General features: G+C 38.6%; 2 protein-coding genes across 12 annotated transcripts in view; both read left to right on the forward strand.

The window, feature by feature from the left end:
• LOC106093102 (protein Smaug) overlaps window positions 1-17,417 on the forward strand; it is a 57,302-nt gene extending 39,885 nt beyond the window's left edge. For 8 of the 11 annotated variants that reach the window (XM_013260087.2, XM_013260084.2, XM_013260082.2 and 5 more), the window contains one exon: window positions 10,904-14,693. In XM_013260087.2, coding sequence (XP_013115541.2) covers window positions 10,904-12,008 — 1,105 coding nt within the window. In that variant the 3' untranslated portion in view covers window positions 12,009-14,693. Of the gene's footprint in view, window positions 1-10,903; window positions 14,694-16,049 lie in introns of those variants that run through there. The other 3 variants (XM_013260091.2, XM_013260092.2, XM_013260090.2) reach the window with 3 other exon arrangements.
• Window positions 4,880-7,050, forward strand: LOC106093103 (endothelin-converting enzyme homolog). Its single transcript, XM_013260094.2, has one exon. It carries the CDS (start codon window positions 4,929-4,931, stop codon window positions 6,906-6,908), a length of 1,980 nt encoding a protein of 659 aa, XP_013115548.2. The 5' UTR covers window positions 4,880-4,928; the 3' UTR covers window positions 6,909-7,050.
• Window positions 17,418-17,719: the final 302 nt, after the last annotated feature.

The raw sequence follows: 17,719 nt of genomic DNA on the forward strand, positions 1-17,719 counted from the left end.
GGTAAGTTATTGGCGCCTTTCAATAACCTGTGCCCATCATGTTCCCGCGGCGATCGGTCCTTCGGACCGGAACGAGCTTGCTTACCTATAGGGGCTAGACGAGGATCATCGCCACCTCCACATGTAAACATGTGGCTACAACAACAACAACAATAGGGGCTTGAAATGGCAGAAAGGAGGGAACTACTCCAGCCCGCCTGGCTTCCATTCTCGTAGGAGAATGATTCAATCATCGAATCATTCTCGTGGGAGAATGATTCAAACGTCTGATTCCACTGCCCTAATTCCGCGACCCCAAGCGACAAAAACAACAATAAAATTAGGGCGCAATTTTGGTGGTGGTACCGTTGTCGATGGCCAAAGAACTTTCTACTCCATGACTTGTGATGTCTCACAGTTTCTTTCTGAAGCAATTCAGTTTTCACGCCCCTACTGCAGACCGCAAAAGAGTCTCACACCTGTTACAATTAGCGGCTTAATTGCAGTTGCTAGTATAAATTAACTTAAACCCCTTCACAGTCTCATAAAAATTCCAATGCACGGGGAAAACTTTGGCAAAAAGAGAAAAGTGAGCGAATCACTCGAGCTGTACTAGCTTGCTTTCTTCATAAATCACTGCCTCCGAAATATTCTCTAAATATGGTGGCCCAGAACCATATCTAACGAGGAACTATGGAGAAGTACTCCACAGCAGAGTATCAACACCGAGATCAAGGTGAGGAATTATGGCTGGATCGGACGCACATGCTGCACTAGCCTAGAACCCACAAAGGGTACGACGACGTGGAAGACCACAAGCGACATGGCGCCGAACTGTTTTAAGTAAAACCGCCAAATTGACCAAAGAATTAAGACTAATAGCTCGTAACAGAGATAACTGCGAATCTTTCGTTGAAAACTTAAGCTCCTTATTTGGAGCATGGAATAAATAATAATTGTACAGCTTTAGTCTATTATATTCAGAAGCATCGAACAATGAATAGCGTAGGTCTTAGCTCTTACACCGGCAATCGCAAAACTAAATGTGAATTTGAAGTAGGTTTATTCGACAGATTCTTTATAGAACAGTCAAATAAACCTATTTTGAGGCTTCATTAAGTTTTCGTTTTCTTCTTATAAAAAACGCCACAGTGCTAACTGAAATTTTCAAAAACTTGGAAATAATTAACAGAAGGTTGGATTTCCAGACCGAAATAAATGAAAAGCTAATAGAAAAGTTGAATGCTATTGCAATAAACATGTAAATTTGAGATGTTAAAATGTCAGTTCCACGTATTGCAACTTGGAACTGTAATGGTTTGATAAACCGCGTCCACGAAATAAAAAATTTTCTTAGAACAGAAAAATCGATATTCTTTTGTTGTCCGAAAGCCATTTCACAAAACAATCATTTGTCAATTTCAAAGGCTATAAATTGTACAATGCTTTACATCCTTCTAAGAGACCGAGGGGAGGTGCTTCCGTAATGCTCCTTTAAAGCAGGAGCATTATTTTCATCACCAAGACATTCGATCAATTCGGGAGAGTATATGGATATCCTTAAAATTCTTGGTAATCACTTTATCTTGGGTGGAGATTTCAACGATAAAAACATACTGTGGGGTTCCAGAATAAAAACTGCAAAAGGAAACAGCTATACAAATCATTCCAATGTGAAATATATTCAGGCAATGAACCAACATACTGGCCAACAAATAGAGAACTTATACCTGACCTTATAGATTTTTTCATATTGAAAAATATTTCAAAAAACTATACAAGTTCAAAATTCAACATCATTATCATCATCTGATGATTCTCCAATAATAATGAACGTCAGTGAAATTTCTCTAAAAATGCACTCTCAACCAGCGTTACCGTTGGAAATTTTCAAATAGTGGCACAAAAAGTGTCATTTGTAAAAAAAAGTGGCAATTTGTTGTTTGAAAAAAGGATGATGACTTGCGGATCTGCACCTGGAATGTCCGCACTCTCTATAGAGAAGGTGCAGTATACGCGCTGGCAGATGTATTAGAGAAGTACAATGCAGATATTACCGCCTTACAGGAAGTGCGATGGACTGGGAATGGCGTCACTACAACACCAATCGATGACAAACTATACTATAGCTGCCATAACACGAGGCATGAATTTGGCTGTGGATTTGGGGTTAGTCGGAGACTGAAACACCTTGTCTCCAGCTTTACTCCGGTGGATGAAAAGCTAGCCACAATCCGCATAAAAGCCAAATTCTTCAACATCAGCCTTATTTGTGCCCATGCCCCGACGGAAGACAAAGACGAGCAGACCAAGGATATTTTCTACGAGCGCCTAAAATATTAAAATCGTTCTGGGAGATTTTAATGCGAAGATAGGGAAGGAAGTCATTTTTGGTCTTCACGAGATAACCTCCAGTAATGGGTTGAGGCTTATAGATTTCGACGCGGCAAAAAACATGATAGTTAGTAGCACCAGATTTCAACATAAAAATATTCACAAAGCCACATGGTTGTCACAAGTTCAAAACACGAGGAACCAAATTGATAACGTTGTGATAGATGGAAGGCATTCATCCAGCGTATTAGATGTACGATCGATCTGAGGAGCAAATACAGATTCGGATCATTACCTTGTTGCAGCAAAGGTTCGCACCCGTTTGAGCATGGCGAGAAAAGTACAATCTGACACTGCACGGAAGCTGGACATTGAAAAGCTGCAAACATTACAAATGGCAGCGGCATACTCCACTCGACTGACCCAATTGCTTGATGAAAGCACTCCTTGTTCCGATGATATATTGGCGCTATTGCCCACTCCATGTAAAATGCCGCGAAATCCGTACTTGGGTAGCGGAAGCCTCCTCCCAGAAACCTATGGTACGACCAAGAGTGTCGAGATGCTACTGAAGCCAAGAATGCAGCATATAGAGCAACCCAGATGAAGGAGAGGTATCGGGAGAAAAGGAGAGAGGAGAAACGTCTATTCCGCAGAAAGAAACGTATATTCCGCTTGTTACGGTAACCCTAACAATCTTCTGTTTTATTGTAATAATCTGGCAACTTCATGGCAGCGCAGCTGGCTCAACAGTTTTTGTATTTCTGCACACACGCTGAGCCATGTTGTAACCGTCAACCAATACACATCTCTGAAAGACAATTTCATCATTCTTGCTTAATTACCTTTTATTTTTCATTAATATCATTTAAAGTATTGTTTAAATAAATAAATTGATTGTTATGTTTTAAACATCGACTTTCTATTGATCGACCATCTCGTAAGAACATAACACCGCTACACGCTGATAAGTCGTATGCATCAGTTTATCTGCGCAATCTGGCTCGAAGAACGCATACCCTATGATTGGAACCACAGCATACCGTACACAAGAAAGGAGACAAGACGGAATGTGCCAACTACGGAGGAATAAGTCTCCTCCCCATCGCATACAAGATACTCTCGAGCGTACGGTTCAAAAGATTAAAACCTAATAGGTTTTAGGGGCCCTGCGGCTTTAGACCTGGTAAATCCACCCTGAACCAGATATTCACACTGCGCCAAATCCTGGAAAAGACCCGAGATGGACAAATCAACACCTACCATCTCTTTGTTGACTACAAAACCGCTTTCGTTACTCCTTTACGTTTAAAGGTATTTCAAGCCATGTCTGAGTTTGGTATCCCTGCAAAATTAATAAGACTCTGCAGGATGACGCTTGCTGACACGCGTTCCTCAGTAAGAATAGGAAAGAATCTCTCCGAACCAAACCATACCAAACGAGGTTTCAGACAAGGAGACATCCTATCGTGTGATCTATTTAATGTCCTGTTGGAGAAGATTATACGAAATGCAGATGTGAATAGATATGGCATACTAATCATAAGAGAACACATGCTACTCGACTATGCCGACGACATCGATATCATAGGTCGGTCACCGAAAGTAATAACTGCTGCCTTTGAGAGAATCGAAAGAGAGTCAGTGAAAATGGGTCTGGCAGTAAATGGAGATAAGACGAAATTGATGGTTTCAACTCCCAACCGATTAGATAAAGAAAATGAAGGAAGTTGGGAACCACAACTTTGAGATAGTCAGTAACTTTATCTACCTCGGCACCGGCGTAACCGAAACGAATGACACCTGTATTGAGATAAAGCGAAGAATAATACTGGCAAACTTTGGACTAAGTAAGCAGTTTAGAAACAAGGCCACTTCTCGACAGACGAAGATTACACTTTACAAGACATTGACACTACAGATGAGGCAGTGCTTGGAGTATTTTAGAGAAAGATTCTTCGTAAAATATATGGACCAGTTTGCGTTAATGGAGAATATAGGCGACGTATGAACCATGAGCTGTATGACGACGATAGCATAGTTACACGCATCAAAATACAACGGCTGCGTTGGCTAGGTCATGTTGTCAGAATAGATGAAGCAGCACCAGCAAAGAAGTCTTTTGAAGGCAAATATAAATTAAACCACAAAAGGGGTTCCTATAAGTAAAGAGCAAAACATGTCTTTAAATTTATTTTAACGATGAGTGTGAATGACATTTCATCATAATTTTTACACTTGTTCGTTGGTTGGTCGACATCTCGTACCTATTCTAGTAGTCTAGTATTTACTACTAATAATAGCACTGTTTTATCATTGTTCTATACCAGATCAATAGCATTGTTCACGAGGGAAGTTCCATACCAAAGCTGTGACGTTTTCTGCGCTATATTGTACCCCGGCCAACGGCATCACTGCACATTATGGCGTTGGCTGCATTCGGAAAAAACCTCTAATCTGATGTGAGCTTTATTAATAATCCGATTAGCAATTTGATCGTCTGTAATAAATCACACATATATAAGTGGTTGGACTATTACGAACGATAGCATTTGTTATTTTTCAATCGAAGCTGCCACAAGTAAAGCGGAGCATCATTATCATAACTTAGAACAATGGGTGTTAGGCGTATATTAGCATTCCAGCTGTTGATAGTCGTGTTTGCTGCTAATCAGGTGCTTTGTAACCTCATTGAAATAGCTACACCTGCCCTAACTAGCTCGGAAAGTACTATAGATGGTAAACAGCTGAAATCAATTGAGGGTTCAATGGACTTGACCACTGATCCATGTGAGAATTTCTATCAGTATGCCTGCGGTAATTGGGATAATCTACACACGGATACTTCAAAATACCACGATTCGTATCGTATGATTGAGTATTACACCAACAAAGAATTGGCCATATCTTTGGCCGAGAAACCGCCCGCACAAGAGCCAAAGTTTATGGAAAAGGCGCGGGCATACTACAAATCATGTGTGAATATGAAGCAACTGAACCTAACGCAATATCTGAAATGGTTGGAGGAAAATGAGAATCTAAGAACGATCATAAACCCCTCAACCTATGCCCCGCGTCAGAATGTTACCGGTCCCATGTTTTGGCTAAAATATTTGGGTATTCTGAATAAATACGGCCTAAAGGGTGTCTTTTTGGAGGAGACTTATTTCAAGCGCTTGGGTATTCTTAAACTTAATCGACCCTTAAGGAATAGTGGATTTGTGAAATTAAATTTCCATACCTTCAAAGTGTTAACTCTGTCAAGCTTTGGCTGGAAAAACCAAACTTTGAAAGACAAATGGACGCAGTTCTCGCACTTTGAGCAAGACTTAATTAAGCTCTACTCGCTGGCAAATGATACAAACAGATCATTCAATTTAGACACCATAAAGCAAATTCCTTGGCTCAATTACTATGTGAATTGGTTGCTGTACAATACCCAATTTCCTGTAACAAAATTGAGAATCCTTATTAAGGACATGTCTTACATGTCGGCCCTGTTCAAATTACTGTACGCCCACGACGATGACTTCATATGTGAATATCTCCAAATTCGATTCATGTGGAATGTTCTGCTCAATGGCAACCTTAAATTCACCCCCGAAGAGTGTGCTCTAAAATCACGTCAGTATATGTTTTTGGCCATGGACTGGTTGTTTGAGCGCCAACACCCGCATTTAATCAAAAGTTTACCAAAGATCTATGGAATGTTTGACAACATCAAGAGCCATTACAAAAAAGTCTTACTAGCAAATCCAAATGGCTTTAACGCCAGCATAATGAATTTTCTTTTGGACAAACTAAGCAGCATTAAACTGCAAGTGGGCCTTTTACCGCGCAACAACACAGTTCAAAGGCTGGAAGACATCTACGATGCCTTGCACATGAATGAGAGCAACTTTTATCAAAACCATCTACAATTGCTAGCATACCAAACCAATCACAGCATTTTGAGTTATATACCGTCAAAGAGCCATTCCGAGGAATACATTGAGCATGCGAAGAAGATCTCGCCATATTTCCATAGACTCTACAACATTGTGGTGGTGCCCATTACCACCCTTCAACTGCCAATTTACGATTCGAATTTGAGCGATTTATATATTTACAGTTCGGTTGGTTACATATTGGGTCATGAAATCACTCATGGCTACGACACTATGGGCACTCAGCGCGATGCAAATGGTCTGACCGTAGACATCTATCATGACATGATTAACTCTAATCGGAGATTTCAAGAAAATTTATCTTGCATTCGTAAATTGAACAATGGCAAAATTGATGAAAAAATAGCCGATGTCACTGGATTTCGGGTGGCTTTTCAAACTTACTTTGAGCTGAATCCAGAGGCTCGTCTTAAAACTGTTGCTTTGCATGGAGCAAATGTAACACTGGATCGCTTATTTTTCCTGAATCATGCCCAATTCAGATGTAGGTCAACGCAAATTCATTTATTTGCCGATAAAACCCATGGTACTGCCGAGGATCGAATTGTCGATGCGCTAGCCCACTTTCCAGAATTTGTAAAGACATTCAAGTGTTCCAAGTACACGGATATGCATTTAGAAAAAACATGTCAGCTATGGAGAAAGTAGTTGAAAGCTAACCTAGAATAGTTATAGCTATAACAGCGAGAGAGTACAAGAATTTTATTAAGATATTTCTAATGGTTGCAAATTAATATACATTTTTTTTAATAAAAGCTAAGTTACGAACTTTCATACAAATTGCCCAGGAGCTATTTAAGTTATAGCTTAATGATAAGGGAACAGCCTCTCCTCTCCTCTCCTTCAAGTAAGCTTTTAATTATGCTCCCCCTCGAACTCCCCATTGAAGTTATGGCCCAAAGACGAAAGGTACCTCTATCCCTTTTTGTAAGTTTTCGATTGTATCCGAGGTATTAGTTATGTAGCATTGTTTTATTTATACGGGACAAGCTGAACCGGGCGTGTTTTTGGAGTGTTTTGAAGGCTGTCTCACTTAACTAACTAAATCCGCAGATTGGTTTATATGGGAATTTATTCATTTATAGACCGTTTTAGATCATACTTCCCATGCATGTTAGAGGACATAACAAAACACTATGTACTTAAATGCAGCTAAATCGTATAAAAATTGCGACCTCCAGGGGCTCAAAGATCAAATCGAAAGATCGGTTAATATGAGAGCTATATCTTGCGGGTGCGGGTCCTGCAGGACCGTATTATGGCCATACAGTCGAAACAGAACTCAGTCCTTCGGTTCTCAATGTAGACCCCTAGGCCCACTCTGTCCTCCAGCTTTGATCAATCTGTGTTGCATGATCTTCAAGTGTTGTCTCAGGTATCCCATCGGAAATCTCTTCCATTCCTTCCAGATTTCCTATCGTCAACTCGAATAAACAGCGATGGTATGACTTGCTTCTATCCTCTGTCCATTATCCCCCCGGCATGGGATAGCTGTGAGCACCACACAGGCTAAAACTTTGAGGTCTGATATGTGTTCATCACTGTCACGAGAAGCTTAGCTGCGAGCTAACCGGCGCGTCCACAGGTTACGGATAGTAGAGTGCTCGGTAGTCGCGGACAATCAGCGGTACCAAACGGAGAGTCTCAGTGAGAGGCCGGGCGGTTCCGGCTCTTGTGAGAATACTGAGTGCCTATGATGATCAATATGACAAGACGAGTTATTGGCGCCTTTAAATAACCAATGACCAACCTGTTCCCACTCCCTCGAATAAAATCCTCCTATTGTGATTGAATAGGGAGAGGCAAAATTTGGCAACACACACCAACCACTATGGGACGCGTTTCGTCTTACCCAATAACCCAGCTCGACAACCCTGCTTATTAGCTGTACTCTTTCCAATGCATTTATTTTTGTGTAATGGCAGACATTCTGTCTGTGGTAAATTAACAAAACAAAAATCATGTGTGGTACGGAAGAAGTGTAATTTCGCAATTAATACGATTCAAATACAACAACTTCTAACCAAAGACGAAACGCGTCCCATAGTGGTTGGTGTGTGTTGCTATCTTTGGCTTTCTTTTCCATTTGCATCTCCGATCATTGAGCTCCTCTCGAAAGAGAAACAAACAAAAATTGAAAAAAAGAACATTAATTGGAAAAAGAAGTTATAAAGGTTGTTAAAATAGTTTAAATTGGCGAAAACGTAGTACTTGAAAATTTAAGTTCACTGAAGATAAATTTTAATCCTGGTCCAGATGGAATTCCATCGAACATTTTAATGCATTGCGCTGTCGGACTTTCATATCCCCTCTGTACACTTTTCAACAGTTCATTAAGGCATGGATATCTGCCGGAATTGTGGAAGCAATCTTATATAAGACCGTTATTGAAAGCCGGCGGAAATCGCATTTCAATTTTGAATGCTATTCCGAAGCTATTGGAGAAAATTTTGACTGACACTATTTCACATCAAGTCTTTTTCATATTGTCTCCCCGGAAATCGAAATCGACGATAGCAAATATTTTAGAATTTACTTGTTTGCTCAACGATGACTTTAGGGAACGCTACTAAACGGATACTATCTAGACCGATTTTAGAAAGTCAAGTCAAGTGATAAAGTCAACCACAACCTTCTGTTAAGAAATATAGACCTCATTGGTTTCAGTCCCTCTTTACTAAAGTGGATCAGATCATATCTGACTGGACGTACTCAACGAGTTAAATTTGGTACTGCAGTTTCCAAATCAAAGGGTAGTCATCTTGACCCTGTGCTGTTTTGTTTGCTCATAAACGATCTCTCTTTTACTTTAAAGCACTCGAATATTTTGATGTATGCAGACGATGTGTGTGAGATCTTCAGATCGACGAGAGACTCTGATGAACAGTGTTATCTTCAGTGTGACCTTGATACTCTTTACGAATGGTGCGAACAGAACTTTATGGAACTTAATATTTCCAAATGCAAACACATATCATTTTCAAGAATTACCTCTCGTAAAACTAGCTACTTTTTTTGTTTGGGTTCCAATCAACTTGAAGTAGTCTATAGCTTTAAAGACCTTGGATTTCTTCTAGACCAGCGCTTAAACTTCCGTCAACACATCTCTGTGGTTGTAAACAAAGCACGTGCTCTTGGCTTCATGAAACGCTGGAGTAAAGAACTTAATGATTTCTCTGTGAGGAAAAACTTATATACGTCCCTAGTCAGAAGAAATCTCGAGTACGGTTCATTGCTATGGGATCCGTACTACAATATTCATTCTGATTTGATAGAAACGGTTCAAAAACGATTTCTATTTTTTTTTCTCCGTCGAATTACCTTTGTATGAGTACCGATTAAATCGTATAAAGCTTCCTAAAAAGTCGGAGAACCATGCTAAATATTACGTTTTTGACAAAATTAATTCATGGTCAAATAGATTCTTGCTTTCTTTTAAGTCGAATTTTCTTTAACGTTCCTATCAGACCTACCAGATATTTTGATCTTTAGAAAATGAAAATTTATTATAGAACCAACTATGCCAATAATGAGTGCTGCCCGATTCTACTTTAAGCTTAAAGACAAGGCACCTCTTTTTACTATCCGACTTCAAACGGTTTTTAGATTTCTTGTCTTTTATTGCCAATAAAACTGAAAAAAATTATTCTAACCTTCTATGGGTACATGCCACATATAATCTGGGAGAACCTAACAAAATTTGTGCTTGTTTTTGATGAAAAACAGAAAAAAATTTCCGTACATAATAAATTCTTCGTAAATAGTAAGAAGTGGTACTATTCTTTTTATAAAAACAGTTGAATTAATATTTTTTTTTATCCTAACTCCATTTCCCCAAATTATTGCCTAATTTTCTCTTTTATTTCGATTCAGAATACCCACTAGGGGAAAACCCCTGGAATATATTGTATTTCCCTTGTTCGAAGTTTGTTTAGAATAAGAGAAAATGGAGTAGGGAAAAAACTACCAGGAAATTGTTATTCAGAATGGGGGAAAAGGGAGTAGGGAAAAAACTCCCAGGGAATTGTTATTCGGAATAGGGCTGAATAAAACCTCAAAAATTCATCCTACACCCATGCATGCTTTTGCAAAAAAAAAGTAGTAAAGGATTCTTTATTTAAAAACCGCAACAAATTTCACTCAGTGTCGTATATTGGGTTGCCCAAAAAGTAATTGCGGATTTTTTAAAAGAAAGTAAATGCATTTTTAATAAAACTTAGAATGAACTTTAATCAAATATACTTTTTTTACACTTTTTTCTAAAGTAACAGCTGATAACTGACAAAAGAAAGAATGCAATTACAGAGTCACAAGCTGTGAAAAAATTTGTCAACGCCGACTATATGAAAAATACGCAATTACTTTTTGGGCAACCAATATAAAAGTACTACAGGCTCTAAGTAAAAGCAATAACTGTCGTACGAAAACGCACGACATGTCATTCAACATTTAACACAATGCTCTACAGCTGGCCAAAGTCCTGCATATAATCCCAAAAACTGAAGACGTCACTCCAATTCCCAACAGCTTTACAAAACACTAAAATCTTAGTAATATCACATTATCGCCATATTTGCAATTGTTTCAATTATTTATTGCTCAAAAATGGGTTTTTATTGAATTTTGTCAAATAATTTTTGTAGCTTTCAATTTTCCAGGTGGAATGGCAAAACTCGCAAATGCGACCAAAAGAATGGTAGTAATGATCGCATTAATCATCGTAAAAACTCCAATGATATGTTGAACTTCTCGCTGAGCTGTTTGCAGCAGCAGCATCACCACAATCAGCAATTTCAGCAGCAGCAGCAACATCATCATAATCAGCAGTTACCCGACTATGAGAAATATAATCATGGCAGTAATAATAATAACAATAGCAACAACAATAATGCCAACAATAATAATCAATACAAAAATGCAGCATATCAAAATTATCAACACCAGCATTTCCCTGCTTTACCACAACAGCATCAGCATCAACAGCAGCAGCAACAACAACAGCCGCAGAGCCAGCAACATCGGCGTTCTCTCAACAATCTGATTGTGGTATCTGGCGGAGTGCAACAACCGCAAAAGATGATTTTTCAGCCGGGTCAAGCGATTCTATCGACGACAAGCGCTGGTGGCGGCAATGATGAAATGTCAGCAATGGATATCATCAATCAAAAACAACAGCAGCAGCAGCAATCGAGGAAAGCCAGCCTAACCTCAATTAATAATAACAATAATAATTTGGATGCTTTGCAGCAGCAGCACCAACAGCATCACCAGCCACAACAATCCATTGCTGGCCCCCAACACACCTCGTCATCGTCAGCGGCAGCCAGCGCCGCTGTCGCATCTGTGCCAAAGAAAACAATGGCTGCTGTCGTTATGGTTAGTACCGATGATCTCATGCAAAACTCTGCCTCTGGGGCAGGAGTAAATGCCACTAGTAGCATTGTTGTCCTACCTCCAACACCTCAATCACAACACCCACCCCCACCATCCACAAATCAATCACACTTATATTGTTGCCCTCAAAACGGTGGTATTGTTGTGAATTCATCTTCCTTACCTACGCTGAGTGAAAATTATACACTCCTCCCCCCTGCCCCCACCACAACAAACAATGCCACAGATGTCAACGCAACAAAGACATCTGTCACCTCCAACTGCATCAGCAATTCGGTTAATCTGAATGATGCCAGCAGTTTAGAACAATTGGAAACGCTATGTCTTCAAATGACCGAGCAAGCCATTAATTAATTAGATTCGTATGCCCGTCTGGACGGTTTATCTCTTTTTATATGTTTGCATAGATTGTTTGTCTTTAAACTGTTAACAATTTGCTGAATTATGTAGTAGTTAAATAAGACCATAATGTTGTTGTTTTCTGGTCTACGCGGGGTTTATATCGGAGCTTCAATGAACGCACACACACACACACACACATAACATAACAACTTTGTAAAAGGGCACCCATGCTTGTATGGCGGCCATGACTTTACAAAAAAAAAAAATAGATTAGTATTTAAAAGGACGCTAATTAAAATCCCATAGGCTTGATGTGTAGTCCAAAAAAAATGTTTTGGTAATATTGGAATGGCTATAAATATCGTTGTCAAATTTCGGTGTAATGGCTATAAAAATCGGTTTCAAAAAACGTATTTAGTAATTGATTTAGTCAAAGGCTTTGTAGCTCTTAGTAATTCGGCAAGAGTCCGTGCCGTTCGTCCTCTCACTGACACTCTCTCCTCGATACCCGTGTTTTTGGCGACTGCAGTTGCCGCTGCTCCGTATACTACGGGGCATTCCACTATCTGTGGTGGCTTTCAGTTGAGCTTCCAATGATAATAATGAACATCATACAGGCCGGAGCTAAAAGATCCAGCCTGTGTATACGCAAACGCGAATGTCATGCAAATTCGGGGTGGGGTATGCTGGGGGGTACTCCCCTTTCCAAAACTCGCCTTAACGAATACATAGGCCGATCAGCGCAATGTGGGATTCAAATGAGAGGAGAGTAAGAAAACATTTGGGGACCGCCTCTCCCCGAAAACTCTCCTCAAACCAAACATATTTAACGTCTATAGCAATATTTACGTCAAACAAAAGGTATTTGGGAGTAGAGTACGAATTTGATATCCACTTTCGGATTGAATATTTGGGCCGCCTCTACCCCCAAACTCTCCTCAAACCAAACATATTTACCGTCTATAGCAATATTGGCGTCAAATAAAAGGTATTTAGGAGTAGAGTACGAATTTAATATTTGCGATAATCGGAACCAATGCTCAGAGAGGTCAACTTTTGTTCCACACAAAGAAGCTGAGCGGTGTGGGCCCCGGTTCAGCTGGTCTTAGAATAAAATGATCCTAAAGCACATTGGTTAAGTCATTGCAAATTGGAATTATGTGGCGATATTTCGGAAACAATCACGATATAAACAGATTTGTTACTGTATATTGTTTATGGGTATATTCCAAAGTAAAGGAGTTGGCCCATCTCCTTGAGGTGTCTCGTTACTGACAGCTGTGTATGTCTACAGATACCAAGCTTGATAAACTTTCTTACGGTTATCTTAACGCTTAGAGTTGCCAGCTCCTTTATCATATGTTTGCGATTATATATGACATGAGAGCCTTCCATGTAGGCGACTAGATAACAAAGGTCTATTTCTGTGCCCTTACTATCGACGTGCTGTTGTTGAACAGCCGATCTTTAGGAATCGTTGCCCTTTAATATGTACACATATGTATTTGGATGCTTTGCTCTCTAGAGTATTTAGCTTAATATATGACAGACTAGGGACCAAAATCTTTTGCTTTGTGCGTCATCATCCCACAGATATATGCGACATGTCAAAGTTTCAGCCTGTGTGGTGATCTAAGTTATACCATGCCGAGTTTCCAGCTCCTTTAGCTTAGTGGATTTCAAGCAGTGCTACGATTGTATATGATAAGGGAGAGGCTTCTATGTATTCGACTAGGTAACGAAGGTCTGTTTCGTGGGAGATGCCCTTGCTTTGGACGTGCTGTTGTTGAGATAGGCGAACCTTAGGAAACTCTGCCCTTTTATATGTGTGTATCAACGTCTCTAGAGCCTTTAACTTAAAATACGACAGACGAATGGGACCAACATTTTTTGCTTCTAGCTCCCTTTATCCCACAGGTATATACAACATCCCATTAAAAGCATATTATATTCCCTATAAACCTGCGAGCCAGTGATACTCGGGCTTGCCGATTTTAACGAGTCTAAAAATCTTCTCCCCCAAAAGATACTTGACCCAAACAAAATTTCCTCAGTCATTGGCGCCTTTAAATAACCAATTGCAACTCTATTTCCACGGCGATCGGTCCTTTAGACCGATTCCTCACCTACAGGAGCTTGACAAGAATCGCCACCTTCACATGAAAATTTGGTTACAACAACAACAACAATTTCCTCAACAATCCCCGACCATTACATGTTAGTATATTGGAGCTTGGTTGGAGATTTTTCCGGTAAATGTGTGTAGAAATAGTTGTAGTGTTTCCTCATTAGGGATTGTCATCATATCATTGAGCTTAAGAACTTTATCCAAGATTTGTTCTAAACATTATTTTAAACTCATTCCTATGTCCCATGGCTTTCGCAGGGCATGTGTCGTAGCCACATTTGTAGGTGGAGGTAGCGATCCTCGTCCAGATCCCTGGAATTTCATGGTCATTGGTTATTAAAAGGCACCAATAACTCGCCTCGTCAAATTGAGTATCACAGGCACTCGCCATTTAAGCAAGAGCCGGTGCCGCCCGACCTCTCACTAGGACACTCGATATCGCTGATTGCAGTTGCATCTACTCCGTATAGAGCTCTCAGCTGAGCTAAACACCACACACAGATCGAAACTCAATGTTTCGGCCTGTGGTGCTGCGCTAACTATCCCATGCCGGGCCTTATTGAAGAGTGTTCTGCCGTTGACGTTTTTCCTATTGTGACCAAAAAATTGACATTTGAATATCATGACTGATTTTAAATTTTGATAAATTTGTATTATCGGTAACTATGATAGCAAGATACTAAATATATAACCTAAACCTATTTAGTCAAAATTTAATTCCAAAACAAACATAAACATAATGAACCTTTTACTACTACAAGGGCTGCTATATAATTAACTGACCTAGCCAGCACCAAATATTGTGAGATGCAGTCTGACATTTCCGTTGGAAAGTTTGAAATTTTCTAGCATAATCCTACTCAGAACGTTTTGAGGCACGACCATCATTTGACGACTTGACTCATGAGCATTGTTTTGCGACCATTTTTCAAAACTTTCGGTGTGGATTATCACGACAAGAGTGCATTGATGAATTTAAATCTGTGTATGGCGATGTATTAACCTCTATGGCACTATTAAAAGCGGGTTAATGAATTCAGTTGTGACCGACACTCGCTCGAATTCCATGAAAGTTGTCCAAAAATGGCCGTTGTACCAGAGAACATTGATGCCGTGCGTGAACTTATAGTGCAATATTGTCATGTGACATACAGTGAGATAGAGGCATCCTTGGGCATTTCTTCCACCAGCATGCATTCGATTTTGCAAGAACATCTGCCCAATTCGACAATCGCTCAAAAAAGGTGCTTTAAAGAACGTTTATAAGATCGTCATGGATCTATGTGTATCAGCCCGAAACAAAACAATAATCGACAGTGTGAGTCTTCGAAGACGAGCCAAATTTAAGGAAAGTTATTTCTAGAAGAAGCACTTCGAGGCAAATATCCGCCTGCTTCTTTGGCAAAACTTTTCATGTAGCGACTGTTCCGCTTTAGCAACGTAGGACTTTCAATTCTGAGTGGTGGTACACCACAATTTGTTTGCCTATACTCTGCGGAGAAACTCGAAAAAAAAAAACGAGAGAAGGCGAAACATTGTTCACCATGACAATACGAACTCTTACACATGGACTCAGCCAGCGCCTTTTTGACCGACTAACACGTCAAATTAATGGGTCATACACCGTACAGCCCTAACTTGGCACCCAATGACTTATTTTTATAATTCGTTCAAGAAGAATCTTTTGGAGTTGCCTCAATCGCATTGAAAAATTTGACTGAGCGCATGCTGGAGGATACTTTGACAACAAGAAAAACATGTTTGATGATAGATATTTCCATTTTCATTATAAGGCCAGAAATTTTTATAGCAGCCCATGTAGACACTATATATATGTATACTTGTAGCAAATCAAAAATTCTAAATTCAATATTTAAAATTGTTTCTTCTGTTTTCCCCTATTTCCACATTCTCTCTTCTTTTAGGAAAATTTGGCAAAATTTGATCAACACTTTACACTGTTCTAAGCAAATCTATTGCAAAAAGGACTGACAAACATAAAGATATAGAAAAAAAGTACCATTTTATCTCATCCATTCATCCATCCATACATCGTGTTCATTACAAAGATCGCCATCGGTATGCCTTGTAATAACGAGCATTCATTTTTACTCATCATTCATTCCTTTGGAATTACTATTGGCGTCAGCATCATAACATCAGCATCGGCATCATCTTCATCGTGGTTATCATCGATTGTTGAAGCTTTTGACATGACAATGTTTAAACGATACTAGAAACACACAAAAAAAACTGAGACTTTTTCAAAATTAAATACTGTTTTTTTTTTTAATTAATCAAAACTAGTAAATGCAATATTACGCGATTTATATGCAAACCAAATTGAATGTAGGCAAACAGTTTAAAATACCAAAAAACAAAATCACACAAAAATGAAATGAAAAAAAAAAAAATAAATAAAAACAAAAACTAAAAACCCCTAAAAAAAGAGACTGACTTAGATAACTTTCCGCCATGAACAAAAATACAAATTAACCAATAATGAAAAAAGAAAACAAAAATAACAACTAGTGGAAAGAATCCAAAAACGTAAGTTCAAGAAAAACAGTAGTGGTGTTTTCAATTATAACAAATCAATAATCCTTCAACAAAACTGAATAAGGAAATAATAACAAAAAATTCTCAAATACAAAGAATTGATTTCAAATCAAAAACAAAAACAAGTTGTAAAACAAGCCAACACTAAGAATTTTGAAAAATGAAAACAAAACTGAAACTAAGAATATATTTGCTGAAGTTTGACTTTGAAAAAGTAGAAAGGAAATTTTCTTCTAGAAAACAAAAAAACACAAAACCTTTAACAATTTTTCCCCTAAAGGAATGTAATTGCTGAATTAATAAAATTAACATTTGAAAAAAAAAAACAAAAACAAAACACACACAACATCCACTAGCATACACCTACAAGCACACCACACACAATGATTTTTTTGATTGTCAACTACTACCACATGAGGAAAATTATAATAAAATTGATTTGACACAGATTCAAAGAAGAAGCGTAAAAGCAGAAATAAAACATAAAATATATATATTTAATATATCGACATATACAAACCATAAACATTATGATGATGTGAGAGAAAAACAAAAAACAAAAACAAGAAATATGAAAATGAGACAAGGACTCTTATTATATAGCAACTATAGAACAAATTATTAACCCTCCGACGGTTGAGCCATCCGTTGCCCTTATACGAAGTACAACTTTTTGTATGGAATTTTATAAAAAAAACTCATTTTTGTACATTTTTTTGATTTATTATTTTTTACCAATTATACATGTATAATGAATGTTAGAACAATTTTTTTTTTTTATATACATATATATAACATTATTAATTTTTTATGAGTTTTATATGAAAAAAACCAAAAAAAAACCTATTGTTTTGTGGATTGTCCCTCGTCCAATATATTAGCTGTGCAAGTGTAGCATCGGTGCTCTGCACAAACTGAATTGTTACAGTAATGGCAATAGGTCCTTGTTTTCCGCTGCCGTCCGTACTCAGAACGGCCTAGACCACATTACGGTCTGTTCGTTCTAGACGCAAACGTGCTGTGCAGCTTCTTCTGC

This window comes from Stomoxys calcitrans, chromosome 1 (assembly GCF_963082655.1).
Source record: "Stomoxys calcitrans chromosome 1, idStoCalc2.1, whole genome shotgun sequence".
Taxonomy (NCBI): domain Eukaryota; kingdom Metazoa; phylum Arthropoda; class Insecta; order Diptera; family Muscidae; genus Stomoxys; species Stomoxys calcitrans.

Excerpts from the sequence above, each read along its gene's own strand:
- LOC106093103 (XM_013260094.2), top strand. The coding sequence starts at position 4,929 with ATGGGTGTTAGGCGTATATTAGCATTCCAGCTGTTGATAGTCGTGTTT.